This window comes from Martes martes, assembly GCF_963455335.1.
Source record: "Martes martes genome assembly, chromosome: 5".
Classification (NCBI taxonomy): Eukaryota; Metazoa; Chordata; class Mammalia; order Carnivora; family Mustelidae; genus Martes; species Martes martes.
In genome coordinates this window covers 48,253,692-48,280,233 of record NC_137892.1, presented here as the reverse complement: position 1 = coordinate 48,280,233, position 26,542 = coordinate 48,253,692, and the positions used below count along the sequence as shown (strand labels likewise).

Genomic DNA, 26,542 nt, shown 5'->3' with positions numbered 1-26,542 from the left:
ACAGAGATTAAATATGCTTTGGAAGCCCTCCAAATAGAATAAGTACAACTAAAAGTAATACTAATTTATTTTTTAAAAAGCAAACACGAGCAAACCATAAAAAAGGAAAAGAAAAGAGTTTGTCAATATAAAAATGGCTGTCAAAAATTGATATATGCAGCAGACAGGTAAAACTCATTCAACGTAGACCCTACAGGAACTTCCTCAAGAAGAAAGAATGGATCCCTCAGGAAAAAACTGTTCATGGGTGTAAGAGAGAAAGTAAAACAGAGATTTGAACCTGTAGATCAAGACTGTAATCCCAGAAACATTGCTATAAGAACAATTCAGTCAAGATATCCTGGTCGAAGTGACTGGACATCAGGAATAAAGAATCATTAGACAACCAGGTAGACAAAACAAATCAGCGTGTGGCATCAGGTTGGCGGTGTGTGTGTCTGCGTGGGAAGGCAGGAAAGAATAAATAAAGCTGTTGATCGGGTAGAGGAGCTTCCTCAGTGCCAGGTTCTGGCTAAATCCTGTCTATTTGTTCCTCCTTTCATCCTTGAATAACGTATCAAGCTAGAAAGTAGCAGATTCAATGCCAGGTCATTCATTGTGACACCAGAGACCACTTCTTAACCATTAGGCTACAAGGCACAGACCAGCTGTCTCTGATGGCGGACAAGGAGGGCATTGGGTGAGGAGTGGCAGGGAGCCGTGACAGCAGCCACTGTTTCTGTGTAATCTTTGGGGATCTTAATGTGGATTCACATAAGATTATCCTAACTAGCCGCCCAGAGAACTTGTTTTGACAACAATGGTTTCTACTTACCAAACGGCTTTTGCCTATGACTGGTGTGTTACGAGCCAAGTTCCAATTTTTGATCAGATTTAATTCCTAATTTTTGTTCCCAGCATTCTCTCCCCGCCACCCCCTCCCGCCCCCACCACGACAGTCCCCTGGTATCTCTTGAAGGGATTTCTCAGGCAAAATTATCATCTTACTCACTTCTGTCTCAGCTTTGGCACCAAAAATCTTAAGAAAAACAAAACCATCTCCAGATCCTAAAAAATATTGACAGCTATAAAACAAACAGTATTTATAGCACTTAGCATGACAACATGAAAATGTGCTTCCTAATAAATATTATTTGAGGACAGTCGGGAGAGTTATTTTATAAAATCACAAACCTCAAAGTGATCTCTGATAACTTCGTATAAAAGGCACTGTCTCTCAGCGTTCTAAATCCTATCTTTCGTGCATATATGTGTGGATTGAAAGGATAATACAATATGTAACCCGTCCTCTCCCAGGAGAAGCCTTGAGTGCTGATAATGCAGTGGGGTTCCCTGACACGCTGGGAAGATGGTTCGTCTTCAACTCCAACCCCACTTCCCTGGAGTTCCTTCCTCAAGATACCAGTGCAATTGGGGGGACTAAAACTTTATTCCCATGTTAGTGTGAACTGTTTTTGTCCTAATGTAAGACAACAATTGACTGAGACCCCTCGAGGGACAAGAGTTTTGATTGGCACTGAGAGAAGGCAAATGGTTTTTTATTTTTATTTTTTATTTATTTATTTTTTTTATTTTCCTTAGAGCTCCTCCTTTTTTTTTTTTAATTTCTTTTCAGCATAACAGAAGTCATTGTTTTTGCACCACACCCAGTGCTCCATGCAATACGTGCCCTCCCTAATACCCACCACCTGGCTCCCCCAACCTCCCACCCCCCGCCCCCCGCCCCTTCAAAACACTCAGGTTGTTTTTCAGAGTCCATAGTCTCTCATGGTTCACCTCCCCTTCCAATTTCCCTCAACTCCCTTCTCCTCTCCATCTCCCCATGTCCTCCATGTTATTTGTTATGCTCCACAAATAAGTGAAACTATATGATAATTGATTCTCTCTGCTTGACTTATTTCACTCAGCGTAATCTCTTCCAGTCCCGTCCATGTTGCTACAAAAGTTGGGTATTCATTCATCCTTTCTGATGGAGGCATAACACTACATAGTGTATATGAACCACATCTTCCTTATCCATTCGTCCGTTGAAGGGCATCTTGGTTCTTTCCACAGTTTGACGACCGTGGCCATTGCTGCTATAAACATTGGGGCACAGATGGCCCTTCTTTTCACTACATCTGTATCTTTGGGGTAAATACCCAGTAGTGCAATTGCAGGGTCGTTGGGAAGCTCTACTTTTAATTTCTTGAGGAATCTGCACACTGTTCTCCAAAGTGGCTGCACCAGTTTGCATTCCACCAACAGTGGAATGCATCCTCTCCAACACATGTTGTTTCCTGTCTTGCTAATTTTGGCCATTCTAACTGGTGTAAGGTGGTATCTCAATGTGGTTTTAATTTGAATCTCCCTGATGGCTAGTGACGATGAACATTTTTTCATGTGTCTGATAGCCATTTGTATGTCTTCTTTGGAGAAGTGTCTGTTCATATCTTCTGCCCATTTTTTGATATGATTATCTGTTTTGTGTGTGTTGAGTTTGAGAAGTTCTTTATGGATCCTGAATATCAACCTTTTGTCAGTACTGTCATTTGCAAATATCTTCTCCCATTCTGTGGGTTGCCTCTTTGTTTTGTTACTGTTTCCTTTGCTGTGCAGAAGCTTTTGATCTTGATGAAGTCCCAAAAGTTCATTTTCGCTTTTGTTTCCTTTGCCTTTGGAGACATATCTTGAAAGAAGCTGCTGTGGCTGATATCGAAGAGGTTACTGCCTCTGTTCTCCTCTAGGATTCTGGTGGATTCCTGTCTCATGTTGAGGTCTTTTATCCATTTCAAGTTTATCTTTGTGTACGGTGTAAGAGAATGGTCGAGTTTCATTCTTCTACATATAGCTGTCCAATTTTCCCAGCACCATTTATTGAAAAGACTGTCTTTTTTCCACTGTATATTTTTTCCTGCTTTGTCAAAGATTATTTGGCCATAGAGTTGAGGGTTCATATCTGGGCTCTCTACTCTGTTCCACTGGTCTATGTGTCTGTTTTTATGCCAGTACCATGCTGTCTTGGTGATCACAGCTTTGTAGTAAAGCTTGAAATCAGGTAACATGATGCCACCAGTTTTAATTTTTTTTAAAAGATTTTATTTATTTGTTTGACAGACAGAGATCACAAGTAGGCAGAGAGGCAGGCAGAGAGAGAGGAGGAAGCAGGCTCCCCGCAGAACAGAGAGCCTGATGCCAGGCTCGATCCCAGAACCCTGAGATCATGACCCGAGCCAAAGGCAGAGGCTTTAACCCACTGAACCACCCAGGCACCCCTGGAAACTGCTTTCTAAAGATGGGTTGGAAGATGATGGCGACCTGGGACTCTGTAGCCGGAAAAGAATTAACAATCTTGGAGTCAACAAAAGAGACTAAATGGAGGAAAGTGTGACTCAGAAGGCAACACAGAACAGGAAAAATTTCCAATTTTGCCTCACCATAGGCAGCAGGGAGTACTCCCAAAACATTAAAATCTGTTGGAACTCCTATGACCAAATTAATATATCAGACTGAAAATCTAAAATTCTCACCATTTTCTCCCAACGTCTTCATCTACTTCCACGCAGTTCTTTGATTTCAATCAATGTTATCATTATCCAAAGTGGTTCTTCTCCCATCAGGGAAAAAAGAGAAAAAGGAAGATTTCTGCATTTGCTCCTCTATCTACTAACTCATTATTCAAAGAACTTTAGAATTTCTGCCATCAGGTCAATGCACACACCCTACTGTAGTATTAAAAAAATGTTTGAGCCCATTGATCTCACAACCCATTTTCATCTTGCTGCTAGATGTGACTCCAGCATTGTGAAGCTTTCTGGAGACATTCACTTCATCAGACACGAGCACCGGAAAACTGAAAAAACAATTCAAGATTTTATGTCTGCCCTAGAAACTGTTTCTAAGAACTTGGATGTGAAGGTAAACTGAAAATATTTGGAACTCTTACGTTACGTGTTACTGCCAGAAGATCATTATAGCTTATCAAAATGCCTAGTCAAGTGGTAATATTTCAAAAGAACCCTTTTCTTCCAAAGAGTTTAAATATGACAGCTCGTGCATAGACCCCATGAGCACTGTCCATTGAATTAAGAAATATTTAATGAGCACTGCCTTTGTTCCAACACAGCTGCCCACTGCAAGCCCATGGTACTTGATTCTCCTGTTGCTCTTATTGCCTTACTCTCTGGGTTTTCCTCAAAGATTGTAGAACCAAAGATTATAAGCAAAGCAATTTCTCATGGAAGCTATCATTATTAAAGATAGGAGCTAAACATGAGTTGATTATGTTACATCTCTACAGTAGGCTATGTCTCTCACAAAGTAATATACAAATCCCTCATTGACCTGGTTTTAAAGGCCACCTCCACACTGGCCCCTGCTTAGCTCTGCAGCTCCCCCCATGTTTCCTGGATCACCCCTCACACCCAGTGATACTGAACAACGAGCAGGTAGGTCCCCACTCATTCCAAGATATTGTATGGCCCATATGATCTGTGTTCTTTTCTGCCTGAAATGCCTCTCCTTTCTCATCTTCCCAGTCAATGGCTTAACTAAAGGAGCTAATGCAAAATCTTCTGTGTCCTACTTTGTCCCATTCCTTCCCCCTCCCACCCCTCTTCCTTCCTTCCTTCCTTCCTTCAAGAGAGAGCCTGCAAGCAGAGGACAAGGGTAGGGGCAGAGGGAGAGGGAGAGAGAGAATCTTAAGCAAGCTTCACGCTCAGTGTGGACCCCAATATGGGGCTCAATCTTAGGACTCTGAGATCATGACCTGAGCCAAAATTAAGAAGGCAGCTTCTCTGGTTTCTGTTTATACTGGAGATGTCTTTGCTGTTTGCTGTTGGCTGTTGGTTTGATACATGTTAAAGCACATTAAGGTAGTATCCATCAATTCCTACTTACTTGCATTAGTTTTTATTAGGACTGAATATTTAACTGTACAAGTTGCCTTGTAGACATGAACAAATGCCTAAATCATCATATTGGTTGTTTTCTGGTTTGGGTTTTTATTTGTTCACTTGTTTACCTCTTTGGACTTCTAATGTGCTTTGTCAATACATTTCCCCAAACTGAAACATTGTAGCATTTTCCGCTATACAGTCTTGTATAATCACTCAGCATCTGACTTTGCATCTAAGTTCAAAAGTGACATTGACTATAGTTCATCCTTTGTTTTTTTAGGGTGATACATACGATATGTATCATTCACAGATCAAAACTATATAAGAAAATACAGGGGCGCCTGGGTGACTCAGTCAGTTAGGCATCCAAGTTTTGATTTCAGCTCAGGTCATGATCTCAGGGTCATGAGAATGAGCCCTGCATTGAGCTCCACGCTCCGCAAGGAGTCTGCTTGAGATGAGTCTGCTTGAGATTCTCTCTCTTCTGCTCCCTCTCCCTTTGCAACAACCCCTCCGCCCACCCTGGGGCACTCTCTCTCTCAAATAGATAAATAAATCTTTAAAAAGAAAAAGTATACACTGAGAATTTTCATGCCACTTCTGTCACCAATTCTCACATTCTTCATTTCCTCACTGAAACCATTTTTATTATGCTGTCGGGGAGACTTTCAGTATGCCTTTATGCAGATAGAAGCAAATGCAAATATATTCTTATTTCCCCCTCTTTACAAAATAGCATATTATATGTATTACTATGCACCTATTTTATCTTTTTTTTTAAATGCAAAATTTTACTCAGTTAACATACAGTGCAATATTGGTTTCTGGAATAGAGTTCAGTGATTCATCACTTACATACAACACCAAGGGATCATCACAAAAAGTACCCTCCTTAATACCCTTCAGTCATCTATCCCACTCCCCCCACCACCTCCCTCCATCAACCCTCAATTTGTTCTCTATCGTTATGACTCTCTTATGGTTCACTTCCCTCTCTCCCTCCCCTCCATTCCCATATGTTCTTCTGTTTTCTTTCTTAAATGCCACATATGAGTGAGATCATATGGTATTTGACTTTCTCTGACTGACTTATTTCACTTAGCATAACACACTCTAGCTGCAGCCACATCATTGCAAATGGCAAGATATCATTCTTTTTATGGCCGAGTAATATTCCATTGTGTGTGTGTGTGTGTGTGTGTGTGTGTGTGTGTGTCCCACATCTTCTTTATCTACTCATCAATTGATGGACATTTGGGCTCTCTCCACAGTTTAGCTATTGTTGGTAATGCTGCTATAAACACCAGGGTGCATGCACCCCTTTGAATCTGTATTTTTGTATCTTTTGGGTAAGTGCCTGATAGTGCAATTGCTGGGTCATAGGGTAGGTAGTTCTATTTTAAACTTTCTGAGAAACCTCCATATTGTTCTCCAGAGTGGCCGCACCAGTTTGCATTCCCACCAACAGTGCAAGAGGGTTCCCTTACCCTGCATCCTTGCCAACACCTGTTGTTTCTTGAGTTGTTTATGTTAGCCATTCTGATAGGTGTGAAGTGGCATCTCATCATGGTTTTGATTTATATTTCCCTGATGATGAGTGATGTGGAGCATCTTCTCATGTGTCTGTTGGCCATCTGATGTCTTCTTTGGAAAAGCATCTATTCATGTCTTCTGCCCATTTCTTAACTGGATTATTTGGTTTGGGGGGCACTGATTTGATAAGTTCTTTACAGATTTTGGATACTAACCCTTTGTCCGATATGTCGTTTACAAATATCTTCTTCTATTCTGTAGGCTGCCTTGTAGTTTTATTGGTTGTTTTCTTCACTGTGCAGAAGTTTCTTATTTTGATGAAGTCCCAGTAGTTCATTTTTGCCTTTTGTTTCTTGCTTCTGGCAACATGTCTAGTAAGAAGTTGCTACAGTCGAGGTTGAAGAGGTTTCTGCCTATTTTCTCCCTGAGGATTTAGATGGATTCTGTCTCATGTTTAAGCCTTTCATCCTACTTTTTCTAACTAAGCAAATACATCCTGGAGATCAGCCATATTAGTACATGGAGAGCTTCCTAATTCCTTTTTACAACCTTGTACTCTTCCTGTCTTTATAGTGGCTTTATAGTGGCTCATTTAACCAATCTCTCACAGATGGACATTTGGGCTATTTTTAATATTTCTCTCTTTCAAATCAATGCTGCAATGTATAACCTTGCACTTAATGTCATTGTGTGTGTGTACATATGTTTGTAGGATCAACACCCAAAAGTGTGATTGCTGGGTCAAAGTACATGGTTGCTATTTTGAAAGATCTTGCTCTCTGTGGCACTTTGACCATACTGCACAGCCGCCAAAAATATGTAAAAATATGTAAAAGGTCCCCATTGCCTCCCCAGTGGTGTTGACTTTTGAAATTGACTGTTCTTATAGGAAAAAGATTGCCATGGTCTCTGTGTTTCATTTAGTCTTTCTTATTGTGAATGAGGCTCATATCTTGAAGAGTTATTTGTATCTCTTATTCGGTGAGCTATCCATTCATTTCTTTTATCCATTTCCTTATTGGTCTGTTTTTCTTTTTCTTCTCAATTTCTAGGAGTTCTTTATATATTAAGGAGATGAGCCCTTCTCTATGATACGATCTGCGAATATATCTTCCCAGGTTGTCATCTGTCTTTTGAGTTTTGGCACGCTTATGTTCTCTATTTGTAGCTAAATGTATCAGTCTTTTCTTTTGTGGCTCCTTTTAAGTAACATGTAGAAAGAAAATCCCCATACAAAGGCCTGAATTACTCATACTTTCTTCTGGCACTTTCATGGCTTTACTATTTATATTTAAATTCTTGATCCATTTGGAGTTTTTTTCTAATAATGTGTCTTAATTATTATTTTAATCATTGAGGCCTTGTAGTACTTTAATTTTTTAAAATTTATTTCTTCATTTCAGAGAGAGAAGGGGAGAGAGAGAGGGTTTGTGTGAGGGGGGTGGGGAGGGCAGAAGGAGACAATCTGGAGCAGTCTCTGCGCTGAGAACAGAGTCTGATGCAGGGCTCTGTCTCAGGACTCATGAGATCATGATCTGAGTAGAAACCAAAAATCTGATGTTAACCCAACAGAACCACCCAGGTGCCCCAGTACCTGGTACAGTGAGTCCCTTTCATTGCTTTCTTTTCTCCTTTGTCCTGGTGATAATTGTTTCTTTTCACATAGGAATTTAAAATCAGTCTGTCTAGTCCCAGCAAATAAATCAACAAACTCAATTTTAATTTTTATTAAAATCATGTTAAATTTATCAGTTTAGAATTGACAAAGTAGGGGCATCTGGGTGGCTCAGCCAGTTAAGCATCTGCTTTGGGCTCAGGTCATGATCCCAGGGTCCTGGGATTGAGCCCCACCTCGGACTCCCTGCTCTCCAGGGAGCCTGCTTCTCCCTCTGCCTCTGCCACTCCTGTGGCTTGTGCCCTTTCTCTCTCTTAAATAAATAAAATCTTTAGAATTGAAAGAGTGATAATGCTTAGTGTTTTATCCAAGAACACAGCGTGCTTCCTATTTGTGCAAGTTTGCTTTTACATCCTTCAGGAGTGGTTTCAGATTTTCCTCAAGCATGCATCATCTTCAGTGTATTTGGGGATTTTGTTATCTTTTTTCTTCTTACTTTATTGTAATGAAGTTTCATTATATCTTCTGACTAGTTGTTAGTTGTACATAACGAAGGTGATATTATTTTAAATTTTACTAATTTAGCGAATTCTTGTCTTGACTGTAGAAATTTTTCGGTTTGTTGCTGTTGCTGTTTTCCAGGCACACAGTCGTATGATTTTTCAGTAATAAGTTTACCCGTCTTTTCCCATTTTTCACACACATAATTTCTCTCCATGTTCTAACTGTTTTAATAACTCCAGTGTGATATTAAATAGTAGCATGGGGACAATGGTCATCCTGCTCTTGTTCCTGACGTTAACAGAAATATCCCCCGCTTCCCTCATGGTGAGAGATATGTTTCCTCAATAAACATGTTTGATGCACAACTATTCCTATTTTATTGAGTTTTTGTTTTTAATTAAGAGTGATTATGAATTTGGCAAACGCCTTTTCAGCATTTGTGGAGATAATCATGTGAGTTTTCTCTTAAACTATACTAGCATAATTATTTGGATTAACCTATTTCTTATTAAACAATTCTTGTTCTAAAAAATAAATTGCACTTGATTATGTTGTTTTTTTGTTAAGTTGTGCTGCTGGATACCATTTGCTGATATTTTATTTGAGAAGTTCTCATCAATGTTTATAAACAAGATTAGTCTTTTTGTGCAAACGCTTTCAGATTTTAGAATCGATGTTTCGCTTACTTCATACAAATAATTTGGAAGTTTCCGTTCTTTTTCTATGCTCTGAAATAGTTTAAAGAGCATTGCAATGATCTATTCTTTAAAGATTTGGTAGTTTTGCCTCTGAATTCATATGGGTCTACTGATTTAGTGGGAAGGAAAGACCTTTGATAGCTTTGCTCAGTTTTTTCTGCGGAAAGTGGTCTGTTTAAAGGTGCCCTCTCTTCAAGGATCTTGGGGAAAAGTATGCTTTTCATTCAGATTTTGAAATTAATTTCCATAAAATTATGCAAAATACTTGTAGGATTGTTTTAATTCTTCCTACTTTTGTATTTTTTTCCTCTTTGCCATTTTATTTGTGCTTTTTCTCCCCCACTTTGATTAGTTAGGTTAGTGGTGTCTTAACGCTATTGATTGCTCTCCAACGAGCCAGTATTTTTATGTATTTTTAAGTTCTGCTTCTCTTTTGTTTTTCATATATTCTCAATAATTTAAGCTTTTGACTTTATCTTTTTCCCTTTCTTGTGATTTCTTTTGCTGCTCATTTTCTAACTTTTTGAACCACATATATTTGTAGTCTTTGTTTTACTGACGTAAGCACTTTGACTATGAATTTTCGCTGAGCATTCGTCTACTCCCCTGTATTCTGTAGGGTTGATATTGTGTTCTCATTATTGTTTCCTAGAAATTCTGCAGTTGTATATTGAATTCTTCCTTTGACTGAACAGCTTAAGAGGGGTTGTTGGCATCACTGAGTTAAGGATTTTCTGTTGTCCTGGTATTCATTTTAAGTTTTATCTCATCGTAATTGAAATTTTTAGTGTATATACCAGTTTCTATTTTTGGAATATCTTTTTTTATAGTATTGTTTAGAATTTTATCTATTTGACAGAGAGAGAGAGAGAGAGGCAGGCAGAGACACAGAGAGAAGCAGGGTCCCCGCTGAGCAGAGAGCCCCACGCCAGGCTGGATCCCAGGACCCTGAGATCATGACCCGAGCCGAAGGCAGAGGCTTAACCCACTGAGCGGCCCAGGCACCTCTATTTTTGGAATATCTTACGGGCTTTATTTGGTGGCTGGATAGTAAAATTTTGCACATGTTCTAAAAAGAATATGTCCTGCATTTTTAAGGAAAACATACAGTCAGTATCTAAAAAATTGCTTAAATCAACAAACTCAAACCTTTTGATTCGTCTTTGTATTCCTACTTATTTTCTTGGTCTTTTCTTCTGTCTTGGATTGTGAGCGATGAATTAAAGTCTATAATTATTTGCCTTCCACTTTATCTATAATTTCAGCTTTGAGAATATATTCACTACATTATTGGGTTCATACTTATAACTACTCTATCTTTTCTTATTCCTAATTTGAGTGTCTATGTGTTTTCTTTACATTTAGACTGAGAAAAACTTTGCCTCTTACCTTTTCAAAGAAGCAACTCTTGGATTCACATATCAAACCTATATTTTTTCTTGCTCATGGATTTTTAATATCTGTGTATTAGTTCTCTATTGCCTTCGTAACAAATTACCACACACTTAGTGGTTTATAGCTACATATATATATATATAGAGAGAGAGAGAGAGAGAGAGAGAGATCTCATTATATATATATATGTGTATATATATATATATATATATATATATATATATATATATATAAAATATCTCATAGTTTCTGCAGGTCAAGGCTGGAGTAGACTCCCTACTTAAGGTTCCACAAGACAGAAATCAGGATATTAGGACAGCTGTGTTCCTTTGAGGTGATGCTGGGAATTAGTCCTCTTCCAGACTCATTCAAGCTTTTGGCCAAATTCAGTTTCTTGCAGTCGTGCTACAGGGGTTCTTGCTGCTGTCATTTTGAGACTCACATTCCCCCAGTTGCCAGCCTTCTTTCTCATGTTTTCCATGTGGCCTTTCTCCAGGAACAGGCTAAGTCCATGTCAGGCTTCAAGTCTCTCTGACTCTAGCTAGAGAAAGTTCTCTGCTTTTAGAGGCTCATGTGATTGAATTGGGCCCACTTGGATAAAACAGAATAATCTCCCTATTTCAAGGTCTGTAACCTTAATTATAGTTGCAAATCCCTTTGGCCATCTAACATATCATATTCACAGGTTCCCGGGATTAGGGCGTGGACATCTTAAAGGAGCCATCCCATCTATTACAATTTGTCAGTTTCTTCATTCTGCTTTCCCTTGGTTAGTTTTGTTATTCTTTTTAACCTTGTGAAATGAATGATTAGTTTATATAGCTTTATTCTGTCTTATATAATTATGGAAACATTTAATGCCACAAATTTACCTCTGATCATAGATGTGGCTGTGTCCTGTCGATATACAATGTTATTATCCTTTCCTAAGTAAATTGTAATTGCTGAGTAGAGTTATTCTTCGACACTAGGGTTAGGCCTTTGAGAAGCAAATTCCGTAAAGGAACTGATATGCAAGAGATTAACTGGGAGGGAGGGGGGTGCCTGGGTGGCACAGACAGTTAAGTGTTCAACTCTTGGTTTCTGCTTAGGTCATGATCTCATGAGTCATGAGATAGAGCCCCACAGTGGGCTCTGCACTCAGTGGGGAGGCTGCATGAAGAGTCTCTTTCTGCCCACCCCACCCCCCCGCAACTTGTGCACACTCTCTCTCTCTAAAATAAATTTTTAAAAATCTTAAAAAAGAGAGAGAGAGAGAAGAGATTAATTGAGGGGGAAAATTTTTGAAGGAAAATGAGGAGGTTCCTAGAAAAGATACAGAGAGCTGTCAGGTTACAAATAGGTCTGACTCCTGTGAAAAAGAAAAGGAAGGTCTGAGACAGACATTCTATTAGTTTCATCCAGTTCTTTGAACCAAAGTCACTCATCAAAGTAAAACTATTAAGACATTGGCTGGGAGCAGCCAATGGGAAGCACAGTATCCACACATGGTTATGCATTTTAAACACAGCCGTCAGGGCCCTTGGCCAGTTATATTCCTCTGAGTAGATCCGAGAGGCACATTTCCATGTAAAACACTGGAATTAAACAACAGAATTAAAAGAGGTTACTTCATTCAAATGGTTGGGTTTTTGTTTCTTTACACTTTTCCGGTTAATTTCTAGTTTTCGTGAAGTGCTTTTCCTGCTTTGTGGAATAATTTGAGGGGTTTTTTTGTTTGTTTTTTGGGGGTGGGAGGCAGAGAGAGAAAGAGAGCTCTTGAGGCCTGATCTCATGACCCTGAGATCATGACCTGAGCTGAAATCAAGAGTCTGACGCTTAACTGACGGAGCCACCCAGATGCCCCTACTTTGAGTTCTTTATAGTCACATGTGTGCTTAGTTGTTACAAATGCTCACTGGGCACTGGGAAAGAATGAGCGTTTCTTGGTCTTTGCAAGTTAGATTGCTTGGTATATAAATCTACTAAATAAACCATATTTTTCATGTCTTCCCATATCTCTCTTTCTATTTTACTTACTTGACTTCTATGGGTCAAAGAGAAGTCATTTAAAATCATTAATATATCATCTCAGTTTATCTTTGTAATTCAAAATATAACATAAATAAAGGTTCAAAACTCTTTTCACTGGGGATTCTAGTCTTCATCTGCAAAAATGCCCACCTTTGTCCCATTTAACACATTTTGCCTTGAATAATACTTTGTCTAACAATATTGTTCTGCCAGCTTTCTTTTCCTTTGCTTTTGCCGGGGATATATTTGCCTAATATTTTATTGTTAACAATTTGGCCTTGAAGTATACCTCCTCTAAATAGCCCGTTTTAAGTGTATCTCCTATAAATAGCCATTCATGGGCACTGGATGCCCACCCCACATTTATCTGTTCAAACTCTTCTGTTATTCACCTCTTTGGGAACATAGATTTTGTTAACTGCCCACTCTCCTCCACGTGACTGTCTGTGTCAGAGTTGAATTCTGTTTGGCCAAAGCCCATTGTATCGTTTCATTCCCCTGGACAGTGATTACTGTAGGAGTGATTACGTGCGGCAATTCTGTTCTATTTTCCAATCCAGTCCTTTCACCTAAAGGAACTTCCTCAATGTTTCTGCTGTGTGGAAGGCACTCTTGTCTTAACTTCCAGAAATGGAACTTGTTTTCTCCTCTCTTTATATGCCCTAAAGTCATTTTTCATGGAATTCGCTTGCCGTCATGTCAGACTGCTCCCTGGGAATTCCTGAAGCCTAGTCTTTGGCCACTTGTGCATTTCCCTCAGAGTCTAATTAATGGTGCGTTTAAATACTTATTCAATAAGCCTTTGGTGAATATTTACCATTGTCCACCTAATGGGCACTAAGGCTAAAATGGTGATAGAGGATATATACTGACTTACACTATAATTGGGGAAAAAGAAAAGAAATAATTAAAATTAACAAAATGATAAACTAATATCAATTCTATGTTTTTGTTATATCATTAGGTAGCCTATTAAGAAGAATATTAGAGACAACAAAATGTAATGCTTCCCTATAATTCTTCCCCTGATGATAGTTCTATAACTATTGAATCATTCCTTTAGAAAAAATCATTTTCAGATGCAAATATGCTTTAGGCTCAAGTCCATTTCTTGGCTCTTTTAGGAATAAAATATAATTAATATAAGTGCTAGTGATTTTGTTCACACACACACACAAAAACTCCTTTTTGTACTTTCATTAGGTAATGCAGCTGTTAGGAAAGATCGAGGCTTCCAGTTCTGAGCAAATCTCAAATTTAAAGATGGTCCAAGGAGATCATCGCCATGAAATGAACCTTCTGGAGTTCAAGTAAGTGAATAGGAGATTTTTAATTCTGTTCAGTACATTCCAAAATGTTTTGCCTAATGAAAGTATTGGCATTAAATGAGAACCCACTATGGTGAGTGCTATGAAGTGTGTAAACCTGGCGATTCACAGACCTGTACCCCTGGGGCTAAAAATACATTATATGTTTATTAAAAAATTATAAAAAAAAATGAGAACCCATCCCAGGAATTTGAAACTAGCCAAGACATAAAGCAACAAACTGATAGCAAGAATACGCTACACTAAAGCAACTTATACAGTATTCATAATAAAGGAGATATGAAGGGAGGTGGGTGGGGCATGGATGAAACAGGTGATAGGGATCAAGGGGGGCACTGGGTGAACACCAGGTATTGTAAGGAAGAGTGGAATCACTGTGTCTATGTCGTACACCCGAAACTAATATTACACTGTATATTAACTAACTGGAATTTAAATAAAAAGCTAACGAAAGGAAATATGAATATTAATTTTGTCATTCTCTTTGTATATTACAACTGAATTGATATACAGCATGACCTTTCCTATAGAATTTTAACTTATCATCAGTTATATATTAAAATGCCTCAATGTAATACACTTCACTGAATATATATCTATTCCACAAACTACCCAATAACTTATAAAATAACTGATTTACAAGCTTCCCTTCTAAAATTTCTTCTGAGATTCTCTACTCGCTCCTTTACGTTCTCCCTCTTTTTTTTTTTAATATTTTATTTATTTGACAGACAGAAATCACAACTAGGCAGAGAGGCAGGCAGAAAGAGAGGAGGAAGCAGGCTCCCCGCAGAGCAGAGAGCCCGATGTGGGGCTCGATCGTAGGACACTGGGATCATGACCTGAGCCGAAGGCAGAGGCTTTAACCCTCTGAGCCACCCAGGCGCCCCACGTTCTCCCTCTTTTAAGACTGGTCTCTGTCCCTTCTTCACTGAGTTTTTCCCCTACACAATAGAGAAGACGGTAAAGAAGGCAAGACTCCACAAACATTCCAATTACCGGCCTCCGTATTCCCAAACCCTCCTTTCTTGTTTAAGTGACCACCATTTCCTGTAGTCCTGGTGCAGGCAGAGGAAAATTCTAGTCACTTGGACAATACCATCTTACTGCTCCTTCTCGCCGCTTTCTTTTCCCTCTCTGTCCCACAGCCCCTGGGTTTAATGACTTGGTCAAATGCAGGACTCTGAATATACTCTGCTTGCTCCATTTTCACCCGTCTTTATAGTACTTTATTAAATCTAAGTGCCACAAATTATAAGACATATGATTATTTTTTTTCCTCTAAAATGTGATGCTAACAATTAAACCATAGCACACCATCATTTTCAAGACACCTTCCGATTTCAGAGATGTTAAATTGGGAAATAGGTGTGTCCTAGAAATTGATGAAAAACTAGTTATCCCTAGGGACGCCTGGGTGGCTCAATTGGTTGAGCAGCTGCCTTCGGCTCAGGTCATGATCCCAGAATCCTGGGATCGAGTCCCACATCGGGCTTCTTGCTTGGCAGGGAGCCTGCTTCGCCCTCTGCCTCTGCCTGCCACTCTGTCTGCCTGTGCTCGCTCTCTCTCTCTCTCTCTAATAAATAAATAAAATATAAAAAAAAAAACCAGTTATCCCTAAAATTCAAAGAAGTCAATGTCTTGGGTAAAAAGAAAATACCAGTCTAAAAAAGCATGTCTAAGTGCTTAAATTCCAGTGCAGTGAAGATGCTCAGTTAAAATCTGTGTGGTGCTTGATCTAATCCCGTTAGCTTACAATTAAATAAAATTAAATAAAGTGTCCAAAGGAGAAGTAGAAAAGTAAACTGTTTCTAGGAGTACACCTTAAGAACTGATTTTACTTGGAGAGAAAGGGGATTTGTAATCTGGAATGGAATACTGGCTTAAAGGAATGAAATGTATTAACAAACAGCAAATCAAGGAAAAGGAAAGTCTTGAGAATCAGGGTTAATGCCTTATTGATGGTGTGGTGTGCTTTTCCGTCTTCAGTCCTGTGAAAAATTGGCTTATAGATGAGTCATCTAAACGATTAAATATGAATCTGGACATTTTTGTAATAATAAAAACTTGAATCATTTTCTCACTTGAAATAATGAAGTCTAAAAATTTTGTTAGTATTACAGTAGGTAATGCTGAATTTATAAACCAAAATTTTCCACAAATACCTGTGAGCTCTAATAACTCATTTAAATACACAACTGACTCAATTCTAGTTAAATCTTCATCAATTTTTTAAAACTAAAAGTAACAAAATTAAACAAAGATGGGAAAAAAAGGTTTTTATCTCAGCTTCCTAACGTAACCAATGCTAACACCAAGGAGTGTCCTTCCTTACTTTCCTCCTTGTTGATATATAGATATAACAGAAAAAGGATGTTTATATATATTATACACATCATATATGTATACATAGAAAATGGCTTTTAAAAATACATCCTAGTCACATTCCTCAATAATTTGCTTTTTACAGTAGATCTTGGTTATCTCTCCAGATCAGTGAATATTATTTTAAAACTATTTTTAATAGTTGAATAATATTTAAACTTATAGATATCCTATAATTAATTCAATCATTTATCCTATTGATGAATAGATTCTTTCCAGTTTCCAGATACCACAAACCAAAAATTTTTTGTATAGATATACATATATATGTCTATACCAAATTTACATATATATATCTTTAAATATATATATCTATAAAATATGTAATAATATATATATATCCTTAAATATTCTTAAGTGTAGATGTTTTTATTTCTTCAAGCAAGATTCTTAGGTCAAAGAGCTTATTTATTAATGTTTATAAATTTCTTTTTTTAATGTATCATTCACACTTCTACCAGCAATATATTAAAAAACCTTTCTCTACATTCTTACCAATACTGGATTTTTTTGTTAATACTTGCCAATTAAAGGATGAAGATTGCATCTCTTGTTTTCCTTTGCATTCCTTGCATCATTTGAATTTCCTTTTCTGTGAATTGTCCATTTTATCATTTGTCAGTTTGTATTGTGATTTTCATCATTTTCTTATCATTTGTAGGATTCCGTCAAGTTAGGGGTATTAACCCTTTGACTGAGATATGTATTGCAAATATATTTTCCTCAAAGGGAAAGTAAGGTGGGTAGGGCTTTCTTTTTTTTTCTTTTCCACTCAGAGAATATCTCAAATTAAAGTGAATGAGGTAGAGTATTTGCTTTTTTTTTTTTTTTTTTAAGAAACAACTGTCTCTGAATAAAGGAATTAAAAGCATTTTAATGACATTCAAAAGTATGTTTAATTGAACAACTTTACCAGTTAGAAACTTTAACAAGTTTAACGGTCAATTAAACATATACCTTATACAGAATATTAAAGCCCCAATACTGTCTGTGGTTTTTTAATGATTTCCTGGCCCTTTGGCAATGATCACTAGAACTGACAAAGGAGACGTACTGGCTCTTTCATCTGAACCCCTGCACTGAGCCTCCTTTTTCCAGAAGAGTCTTAGTCAGATGGTCAGTTAAGTCATGTCCTCAGTCAACAATTTAGTGCTTATAGAGAGAGAGTCTGAGTCATCATAAAACACAGCTGTTTTTTAGCAAGGGTTTGGCAGGGAAAGTACATGCCATTCACTCCCTAGATAGTTCTTGGTGCTGACAATGTTTAATTGACAGTGATTTATAAGAAAAGAAAAATTATTCGATCAATGAAGCAAATGCATGGACTCAAATCTTCCCACACAGCTTTGAAAAATGCTACCACAGTATTAAATTACAAACTATTCAAAAGTCCAGGGTATGTCTCCTCCATCTCTGTATTCTCAGCACACAGCACATTCAGACACAAATGGAAGCCAGTGAATGAATGAATGAATATTTTGAGGACCGGTAACATGTGAGTTGTGTTTTGGAATACTCAAGGACAAAAATCATAGCCACATATAGTTGGGGGGAAGTCCATAAATAGGTGAAAATCTTAACATAGGTAAAGTAAAAGTTAAGACAATGTTAAATGAGGTGTATTAGTAGGCAGAAATAATAAATACACTAATGTTATTTATAAATATCTAACAATCACTAAGTTATCAACACAGCCAGGTACATCCAGCTCTTATTCCCGTTTTAGTGATGGGGAAACACAATCACAGAAATTAAAAAATTTACCCAAAGTCACATACTTAGAAAGTGTCTGACTCCAAATCTCAGGTCATTTTGCCGATCTGTGACTCCTCCATCTCCCAATTTCAACCAGTATTAAACTAATTGTGCTACAGAAATTTAGGGAATGGAAAGATCACATCTGCTTGAAACTATGAAGGTATGAGGCTAGGAAAGTATTGGGATTTAAGCTCTAGTACAACATGGAATGATAATCAGAAGTCTTCCTATCAGCATGGAGTTCGAGTTGCTCTTTATTAGTGTCCCTAATTAGGAACCACAGGACCTAAAGAAGAAATCAGTTTAAGTAGATACGTAAAAATTTAGCAAGGAAAAAAAAGTTTCTTGGAATTAATTTCTTTCTTCTAAACGTGAAACTCAAAATCTTAGATTCAGTCTCCAAAGACTGACTTTGTTAAAGCCATTATCTGAATTCTTGAGAGTCTGTTCATGGCAAGAGCGTCCAAGAATTTAAACTTTTCATGTCTTCCAGAAAAGTTCAATCACTTATTGAATGCAAGACAATGAATTTGAGACATAAGTGAAATGGTTTAAAAAAAAAAAAAAAAGGCCCAGAATAGGGCTATGTCCTCATTCACGTATGTCTACCATAACCACAGTGATCACTAGGATGATTGTTGCAAGACCTACACTCTCCCTCACCATTCATATCCAGCACAGCTATCTGCTATGTCTATAGATCCCTATTAAATTTTATTTTACCCTTTTGTAACTTTCTCCCTTACTATTGTCCTTAGTATGTATATTAACTTGATTCCACCAATATAAAAATCTTGTAAAACCTGTATCTCACATTATCCTAGCCAGGTCTCAGGCCATAATTTAAGTCTGACTTTTGTGTTTTTTGAAAAAGGAAAAAAAAGCTATCTATCCATCCATGCATCTACTTTCCTCCCTCCCTATCTTCCTATCTTTGCCTACCTGTATCTGATAGAAATACAACCATAACTATTGGAGTACAGGATCTGGGAACTAAAATGCGAATGTCATCCAAGATAAATTTGTCCCGTTGAAATTTTAACTGTAAATTCTGTAATTCATAGAAAAGTAATTCTTTCCTGGAAAATTATGTCCATTGTGTTAGGGGAAAGACTAAGGAAAGAAAGAGATTTATATAAACCTTTATTTTAGTTAATCCTTTTTCTCTTTCAAAGAGAATGCTTTTTAAAAAATTCTTTCACATTTTCATAAACTACCCAGAGTCTGACTTTTGATGCTTACCAGGAAAGTGAGTCTCTAACTATAGGCAAAACCTTGGAGTAAAATGAACATAAGTAGTAAATCATTCTTTATGACTTTAATTTCAGAATTCTAATTACTGATATGCACTTCTAAAGATATTACTTGGGCACGTTTAATGGTTCCCTGGTGTTCAGAGGGATGTTAATACTGTATCAGTAATGAGAGTAAATGCTCACATCCATATACACAGTACAGCTGAAGGATGAAGCCTGGATTCCCAACTGCAAAGCTACCTCTTGATTTTCTGGGGATTTACTGTCCTTCTAACCATCACCATTAATTAGTATTTCCACCAGAGATAGGAAAGGGAAGATGAAAACTGAAGATCAGATCTCGAAATACCTTGGCAGGTGTATGAATTATTATTTGTGAACAGCCCTAGTAAAAGGTATCAAATGAGAAGGAATGAATCATTTACCCATTTATTCAACTATTCATCGAGCACCTACATTCCAGCCATTGTTCACGGCCGTGAACAAAGCAAAATGCTTTCGTGGAGCTTAGGTTCTAGTGAAGCAGACAGCACAAAAATTACATATATATATATATATATATACACACACACACACATATACACACACACACACACATACATATACATATCACACGTGGTGATAAGCATTTTGGAGAAAACTGAAGTATGGTAAAGGAATAGGGAGAGTCAGATGGGGAAAATGAAAGCTTTTGTTTTTTTTTAAGTGCGGTTTAAAAAATGTCCTATGCTCGACATGGATGGAACTAGATTGACTTAGCGAAATAAGTCAATCAGAGAAAGACAACTATCCTATGATCTCCCTGATATGAGGAAGTGGAGATGCAACATGGGGGGTTTGGGGGGTAGGAAAGGAATAAATGAAACAATATGGGATCGGGAGGGAGACAAACCATAAGAGACTCTTCTTCTCACAAAACAAACTGAGGGTTGCAGGGGGAGGTGGGTAGGGAGAAGATGGTTGGGTTATGGACACTGGGGAGGGTATGTGCTATGGTGAGTGCTGTGAAGTGTGTAAACCTGGTGATTCACAGACCTGTACGCCTGGGGCTAATAATACATTATATGTTTATAAAGAAATTTAAAAATTTAAAAAAAAAGTCCTATGCTAAGGTAGTAAGTGGTGCCTGAATAGAAATCTGAATAAAATGAGGGCAAGAGCCACTGTACGTTCTAAGAAAGACTGTTCTAGACATAGGAAACAGTTGACTAAAATGAGGTTGTCCATATATCAGTTGGGAACGTATTTGTCTGAGCTGCTTCAGCTGTTAGCCTGCAGCATAGGTGTTTGGAAATCATGATTGGATTAAGAACAGGAAGCATGGCCAAAGCTATCTTCCTCATTGTTGAAGTACTCCCCTGAATCAAGGTATGCTTTCTATGTGAAAAATCTCTCTCTCCGTATCAAAAAATGTGATAATTCACAGAGATGAAGATCAGAATTCGGCTATTATACTACAACTAATATAACTATTGGAAAATTAACTTTTCCCATTCCCCGACTTCATCATCTAAATCCTGGTTTCCCAACGTGGGCACTATTGGCAATCGGGCTGGATAATTCTTTATTGTGAGGCTGTCCCGTGCTCTGTAGAATGCTTAGCAGTATTTCTGGCCTCTACCCTCTGCATATCAGTAACACCTCCAAGTTGTGACAACCAAAAACATCTCTGTACATTGTTAGAAGCCCACTGGTCTAAATAAAAATGTAACCAGTCTTTTCCAAATACCAGTTCGAACCGTTTTTCAGGGAAGTTAAAGAGGCACAGACATGCAATGGATGTCCAGCACGTCTTAAGCAGTTTCCAGTGAGAAACACCACAAACAAACAAAATTATCTGCATATAATAGGCCCTAAAAACATCCCAGCAATGATTATTTCAAGCCACCCGCTTGTCGGGCAGTCTGAATATTTTCAGGAACAAACACCAGGCACTGCGCCTTTCTAACATACTGCCTATTCCAAAAGGCGATTCTCAGACCCGTAGCTCTCAGCGGTGCCAGCTGTGGATTCTCCTTGCCACTCACACCCTCAACCACTCTACAGCGACTTTTCAAATTGATGATGTATGATTTCAAACCTTTACTCTCTGTAATAACAGCCACTCCCATTTTTAAAAACCCTTCATTCTCCATTTCATGTTCCCGCGGTGTATCATCTCGCTGGCAGCAGTCGCTTCCAGCCCCTTAGCCTATGAGGACTGTTTCTGTTCCACATGAATAACTCAGTACCTCTTTCGGCCCTTCCTGCCCCCCACCCCTCAAAGAATCCACAAAGACCCACAGGAAGCAATGGAGACAGAAAAGATAAGCCAGGACCCTCTCCCATGGACATTCTGCTCCCCCCAAGTCCTCTTGAGCTCCCTTTCCCACTCCTCATCTGTGACTCTTCTGAGGGGTGGGGGGGAGGGCTCCTCCCCCAGCCGGGCAGTGACACTTGTAGAACAGGGATTCCCCAAACTACCACCCTTAGCCAAATCTGCTCACTACTAAGGATGATTTGCACACTTTCTGCTAATTTTAACAAAAATATGTATTTGAAGACATGTGATGATAGGCTATCTAGATTTCAGCGTCTGTCAAGTTAGATCAGACCACAAACATGTTCATTCTTTGTTTATAAGTAAGCCATGCTTATTTATGTCGTATGTGGCTGCTTTCTCACGGCAACGGCAGCACCGAGTCCTTCTAGAACTGAGTGGTTGCCGTGGAGACCAAGTGGCCCACAAAGTCCAAAATATTTACTACCCGAGCCTTTATAGAAAGTTTGCTGATCCCTGCCACAGAGTGCTGTCCCCATCCCAAGTGACTAATCAGTGTTTCTTCCACACATACAATGCACCCCGGGCCCTAAGAGGAAATCTGCATGGATGATGCGTGTGTTCCGTGTGTCTGTGTGTCTGTCACTGTGCATATGTGTAATTCAAGGTATGAGGAGGGGTGTTGTCAGCAGCTGGGTTGAATGCAAGCTCGGGGCAGGGACCTGGATTGTGCTCCCTCTCCCCCCACCTGCCACATCAAACTGTAAGCACCCACTAGACATCCTGAGCCTTAACATCTGAAAAAAAAAAAAACTGTGTTTTTCAATATTAAATTTTGGTTTTATGTTTAAATTTACCTATTAAAATAGAAATATTTTCCCCCTTAGATTTAATTCACTTTCAAATAATCTATATGAGGAAGTGGAGAACCATCAAAAATGGACAGAAAGCCGGTTCATCGCCTATGAAAAAGACCACCTTGGGCATATAAATCAATGTCTGAAGCTCCTACAGGAGAAACTGGTAAGGAGTTCTGTTATTCCTGAAGTAAACAGCTGTAGAGTCATGGTCTGGATGTTAGCAGTGAGCCAAGGTCTGGAAAGTTTCATTGTGACATTCACAGTCACAGCCACTGTGTCAGTAACTTACCTTTCCTGCACCGGGATAAGAATCGAGGGCCCTGCCTCTTGGTCCTGTGTGCTACTCTCCAGCTCCATGAACCTATACTTCTGAGTCTGCTCTACCTATGACAGAATAACCTAAGGAGAGGTGCTGGGCTTTTTTGTTTTTTGTTTTTTGTTTTTTTAATACAGATTCCTGGTCCCAACCCAGAGTAGCATCAGACCCCCAGGGTCCTCCTCTGGGGATCTGTGCTTCCAGGCAAGCTCCCTGGCTGATGCTTGGACACAATAAAGCCTAAAAATTTCTGCCATAGACAAGTCAGTTTACCTCTCCGAAGATCCATTAGTAGACCAAAGGTTTTCAAAACTCCTTTTCCAGATCCAACCTTGTAGAGAATCCCCAGCTCTGAGGCAAGACTACGAAGATGGAGGGGAAATCTGTTCATTGCAGGTTCCTTTCCACTCCAGCCCACTCAGCCAGCCAGCTGCTAACCCCCGTAGAAAAGCAGCACAGGGCCAGCTGTGTCCCCAGGGACTGCCAGCCTTGCTGATGATTCAGATAAGATGTTTCTGGAACTTCGGTAGAGGGTCTTTGGGCAGCTGACAGAGGCAGGAGTGCAGGGGATGGAAATAACCGTGACAGCTTTATCACTGATAAGGCTACTGAAGTCTGTGTGATGTGATGTGCAGCCAAGAGGGCCTGCTAGTTCTCCTGGAGTTAGACAGACTCATCCACCAGTTCTAGGCAGCACTAGGTGACCACAGGGTCACCTGCAGGCAGAAGCTTCCCACCACAAGTAAGAGACAGGCTGAAGTCCGCCTCCCTCAAGCAGGCAGGGCCAAAGACAGGAGAACCAAAGGGGCTCCAAGTCAGTCTTTCCCGGCAGCTGCTTGCAAATTCCCTGTGCGGGGTGAGAAGGAGCAGAGCAGCTAATGAAGCTTGGGCTGCCCAGGAGTCCTCATCTCGCTGCAATTAGAATCACTTGGAGAGTTTTTAAACTAGATACGTTCCTGAGCTCCACTGTGGACCAATTAAATCAGAGTTTCGGGGGGTGGTGTGATGGTCCAGGTGATATGAATGGACAACAGGGGTCAAGAATCACTATTCTAGCTGAACTCTGTCCACGTGGAGATACTAAGCTTGAGAGAATATGGACACCTAACAGGAACGTGTCCAAGGACCTTAGGTCAAGCAGCGTCTGCAATGCCTTCCTTGGCCACACTTCTTTAAATACTAGACTATAATTCCAAGTGCTCAGGGCGTTTTAGCAAGACCACACAGCCCTTTCTTTTCTTTCTCCCATCACATGCAGAATTCTAGAAACTACAAACAAGGCCAAACAAAGGGATGAACTCACAACTGTGAACACCGTTCTAGATAAGAGGGAACTTGGTGAGATTTTTCATGTTTAACGTGGAAAAGTGAACTTGTTAAAAACCTCTCTAAGTGGAAATACAAATCCATGTAAGTTTTCTTTTCTGCAGTGTTTTATCGCATATCTTTTATAGGAAAAGTCTGAAAATAAAATGGAAGAAAAATTACTGAAGCTTTCAAGCAAATTAGAGAACCTCATTAACACAGAGAAACAGGAAGGAGGACTAAGCAAAGTAAAGCATATAGAAAATAAACTGTCCAAAAAGATGAACCAACTGGAAAAGCACATCTGGGGTGAATTAGAGAAAATGCAGAGTGAATATCAATCAGGTGAGCAGACACCTTTGGTTAAAAACACTAGTCCTTGCTTATCCAATTCCTCAGAGCTGTCTACTTTGAGCTCATGGCCATGGATCAGTCTTGTCATTATGGATATCCTTTTGTATTTAATTGGATTTTTCTAAATATCCTACAGAATGTCAGCATACCATTGGAAGGTAGGTAAACAAGCTCACTTCCTTCATTCAGACTTGGCAGCGTCACGAACTTGCCAAGACTGTGAGTTTGTTTTTGTTTTTTTTTAAACGAAGATCATAGAATCATAGAATTGTTAGACTTGCAAAGTCCTTGAGATCAAGGTCTGATTTGTGGTAGATCATGAAATTAGGACTTGAAATCAAATGTCCCTCATTGAACTGCAGGTAATGAGCCTGGACAGATGTCAGACTGGAGACCTGACCTTTAGAAGTGACAGAGAGAGATGAATTAACAGAGTCCAGTATAATGACTGCTTTTCTTCTTAAGGAGGCTAATGGCAGCAGTGTCAAGCTGAGCTAACATCAAAGAGGATTAATTTGAAAGGCTCATCTAATTTGTCAAAGGGAAGGACACGGGATAGGTGCTGTGGAGCCACCATCTGCCTCGAGTCACAGTCCTGAGGGAATTACCAGGAACCAGAGGTTCCTTTATGAAAGAAAGACCTATCTCATTTTCTGTGTTCTAGTTAGCCAATCCAAAAATTCATGCAAATGCTCCCAAATTTTGGTACAGAGATGCCTTGAAGGTGTCTTGGGAAGATATTATGGTCTCATTCTGCCAGCTGTTCCTAGCATATAAGTAAAATTTACTGCCTGGAAATCTGACCCACACTGCCCTTAGCCCCCATCTCCCACCACCAAATCAATAGAATGAATTATCTGGCCAGGAATCGTATCTCAAACTTAAGTGACCCTTCTTTTAGGGCACTGTTTTCTACCATAGCACCAGAGATTTAATTATATTCATTCCATTAGTACATCCCCAAAATGAGCTAAAGAGGAACTTGCAATATCTGTTTCTTAATTTTACTAACCTGGAGTTCTAGCAAAGGGGAATTCCAAATGAATGGTGTGCTCCTTTATGCCTTTAATAAAAATGTGTTGAGAAATGACTATGTGAAAGGTCCAATGAGTAAGAAATGGGCTGTACCCTAAGAAGCCCGAGGTCTGGTAGGTCTGGGGGGCTCTGGTAGGTAGCTTGAGTCATGAGTGACTAGACTTGCATAAGAGAGGGACAAAGCCCTGAGAGTGGAGGTCCAGGAGGAACAGCTGGTGGCCACTACTTAGGTCCCTCAACAGGATACTTTCTGAGAAGTTTAAAAATCTCACCTGTGTTATCTTCAATTTGGTAACAAGAATTTAAAAAAAAAAAAGAGCATCAAAATTTCTTATCAAAATACACAGAGAGAAGAAAATATTTTAAATTTCTTTCTTGAAATATAGAACTATTTTGTTATGCAATATATTTGGGCAAAGAGGAGAAGAACTGAACTGAATTTTCACAATGAAGCCAGACACGAGCTGAAACACTACCAATAATGCATCTTCATGACATATAAGAAATGGATCATTGTACATTTTTAGACTGGTCTTTATGGAAATTAATGTGGTTTTAATTAAATGATCAGTTATGGCAGAACTGCTGATCAGCAACTTTTGTTTTAAAAAAAAAAAAGTTCCAATGCACTGTTTAAGTATACCTATTCTCATATCCTCTTCCAGGATTTCAATCAATTCATGACTCTCTCAGCTCCCTCCAACAAATACAAAAAACAAAGATGGATTTAGAGAAATATAAAGTACAGAAAGACCTAAAGAAATTACAGCGCAAGATAGTGGAACTCCAGGAGGTATAAAACTTTTCAGTCATCTTTTTCACCAGCTAATATAGTGGCTTGCTGGTAAAAGTTGGAAAGAAGTTAGTATCTCGGGGTATTTACTGCTTCTTATATCTCTGTATTTCTTACCACCTTTTTAAGGAGGTTAATGTGCCAGAAAAATCCAATAAAACAAAGAAATTTATGATGTCTCCATTAATTTGTTCATGAAAAAGTTAAGGAATTTTTTTTACATGGCTTCTTGTATTTTTATTTGTCTACAAATAAAA

At 38.8% G+C, this 26,542-nt stretch overlaps 1 protein-coding gene across 1 annotated transcript in view; it reads left to right on the top strand.

Annotated features, from left to right (window-relative positions):
- The window catches only part of FAM81B (family with sequence similarity 81 member B), a gene marked incomplete at its 3' end in the record, with an annotated part of 52,314 nt that extends 26,023 nt beyond the window's left edge, over positions 1 to 26,291 (top strand). The window contains exons 6-10 of the mRNA XM_080804488.1: positions 3,768 to 3,897; positions 13,839 to 13,945; positions 22,510 to 22,645; positions 24,253 to 24,448; positions 26,158 to 26,291. Of these exons, the coding sequence (XP_080660614.1) occupies positions 3,768 to 3,897; positions 13,839 to 13,945; positions 22,510 to 22,645; positions 24,253 to 24,448; positions 26,158 to 26,291 (703 nt within the window). The remainder of the gene's footprint in view (positions 1 to 3,767; positions 3,898 to 13,838; positions 13,946 to 22,509; positions 22,646 to 24,252; positions 24,449 to 26,157) is intronic.
- Between the last annotated feature and the right edge of the window lie 251 nt (positions 26,292 to 26,542).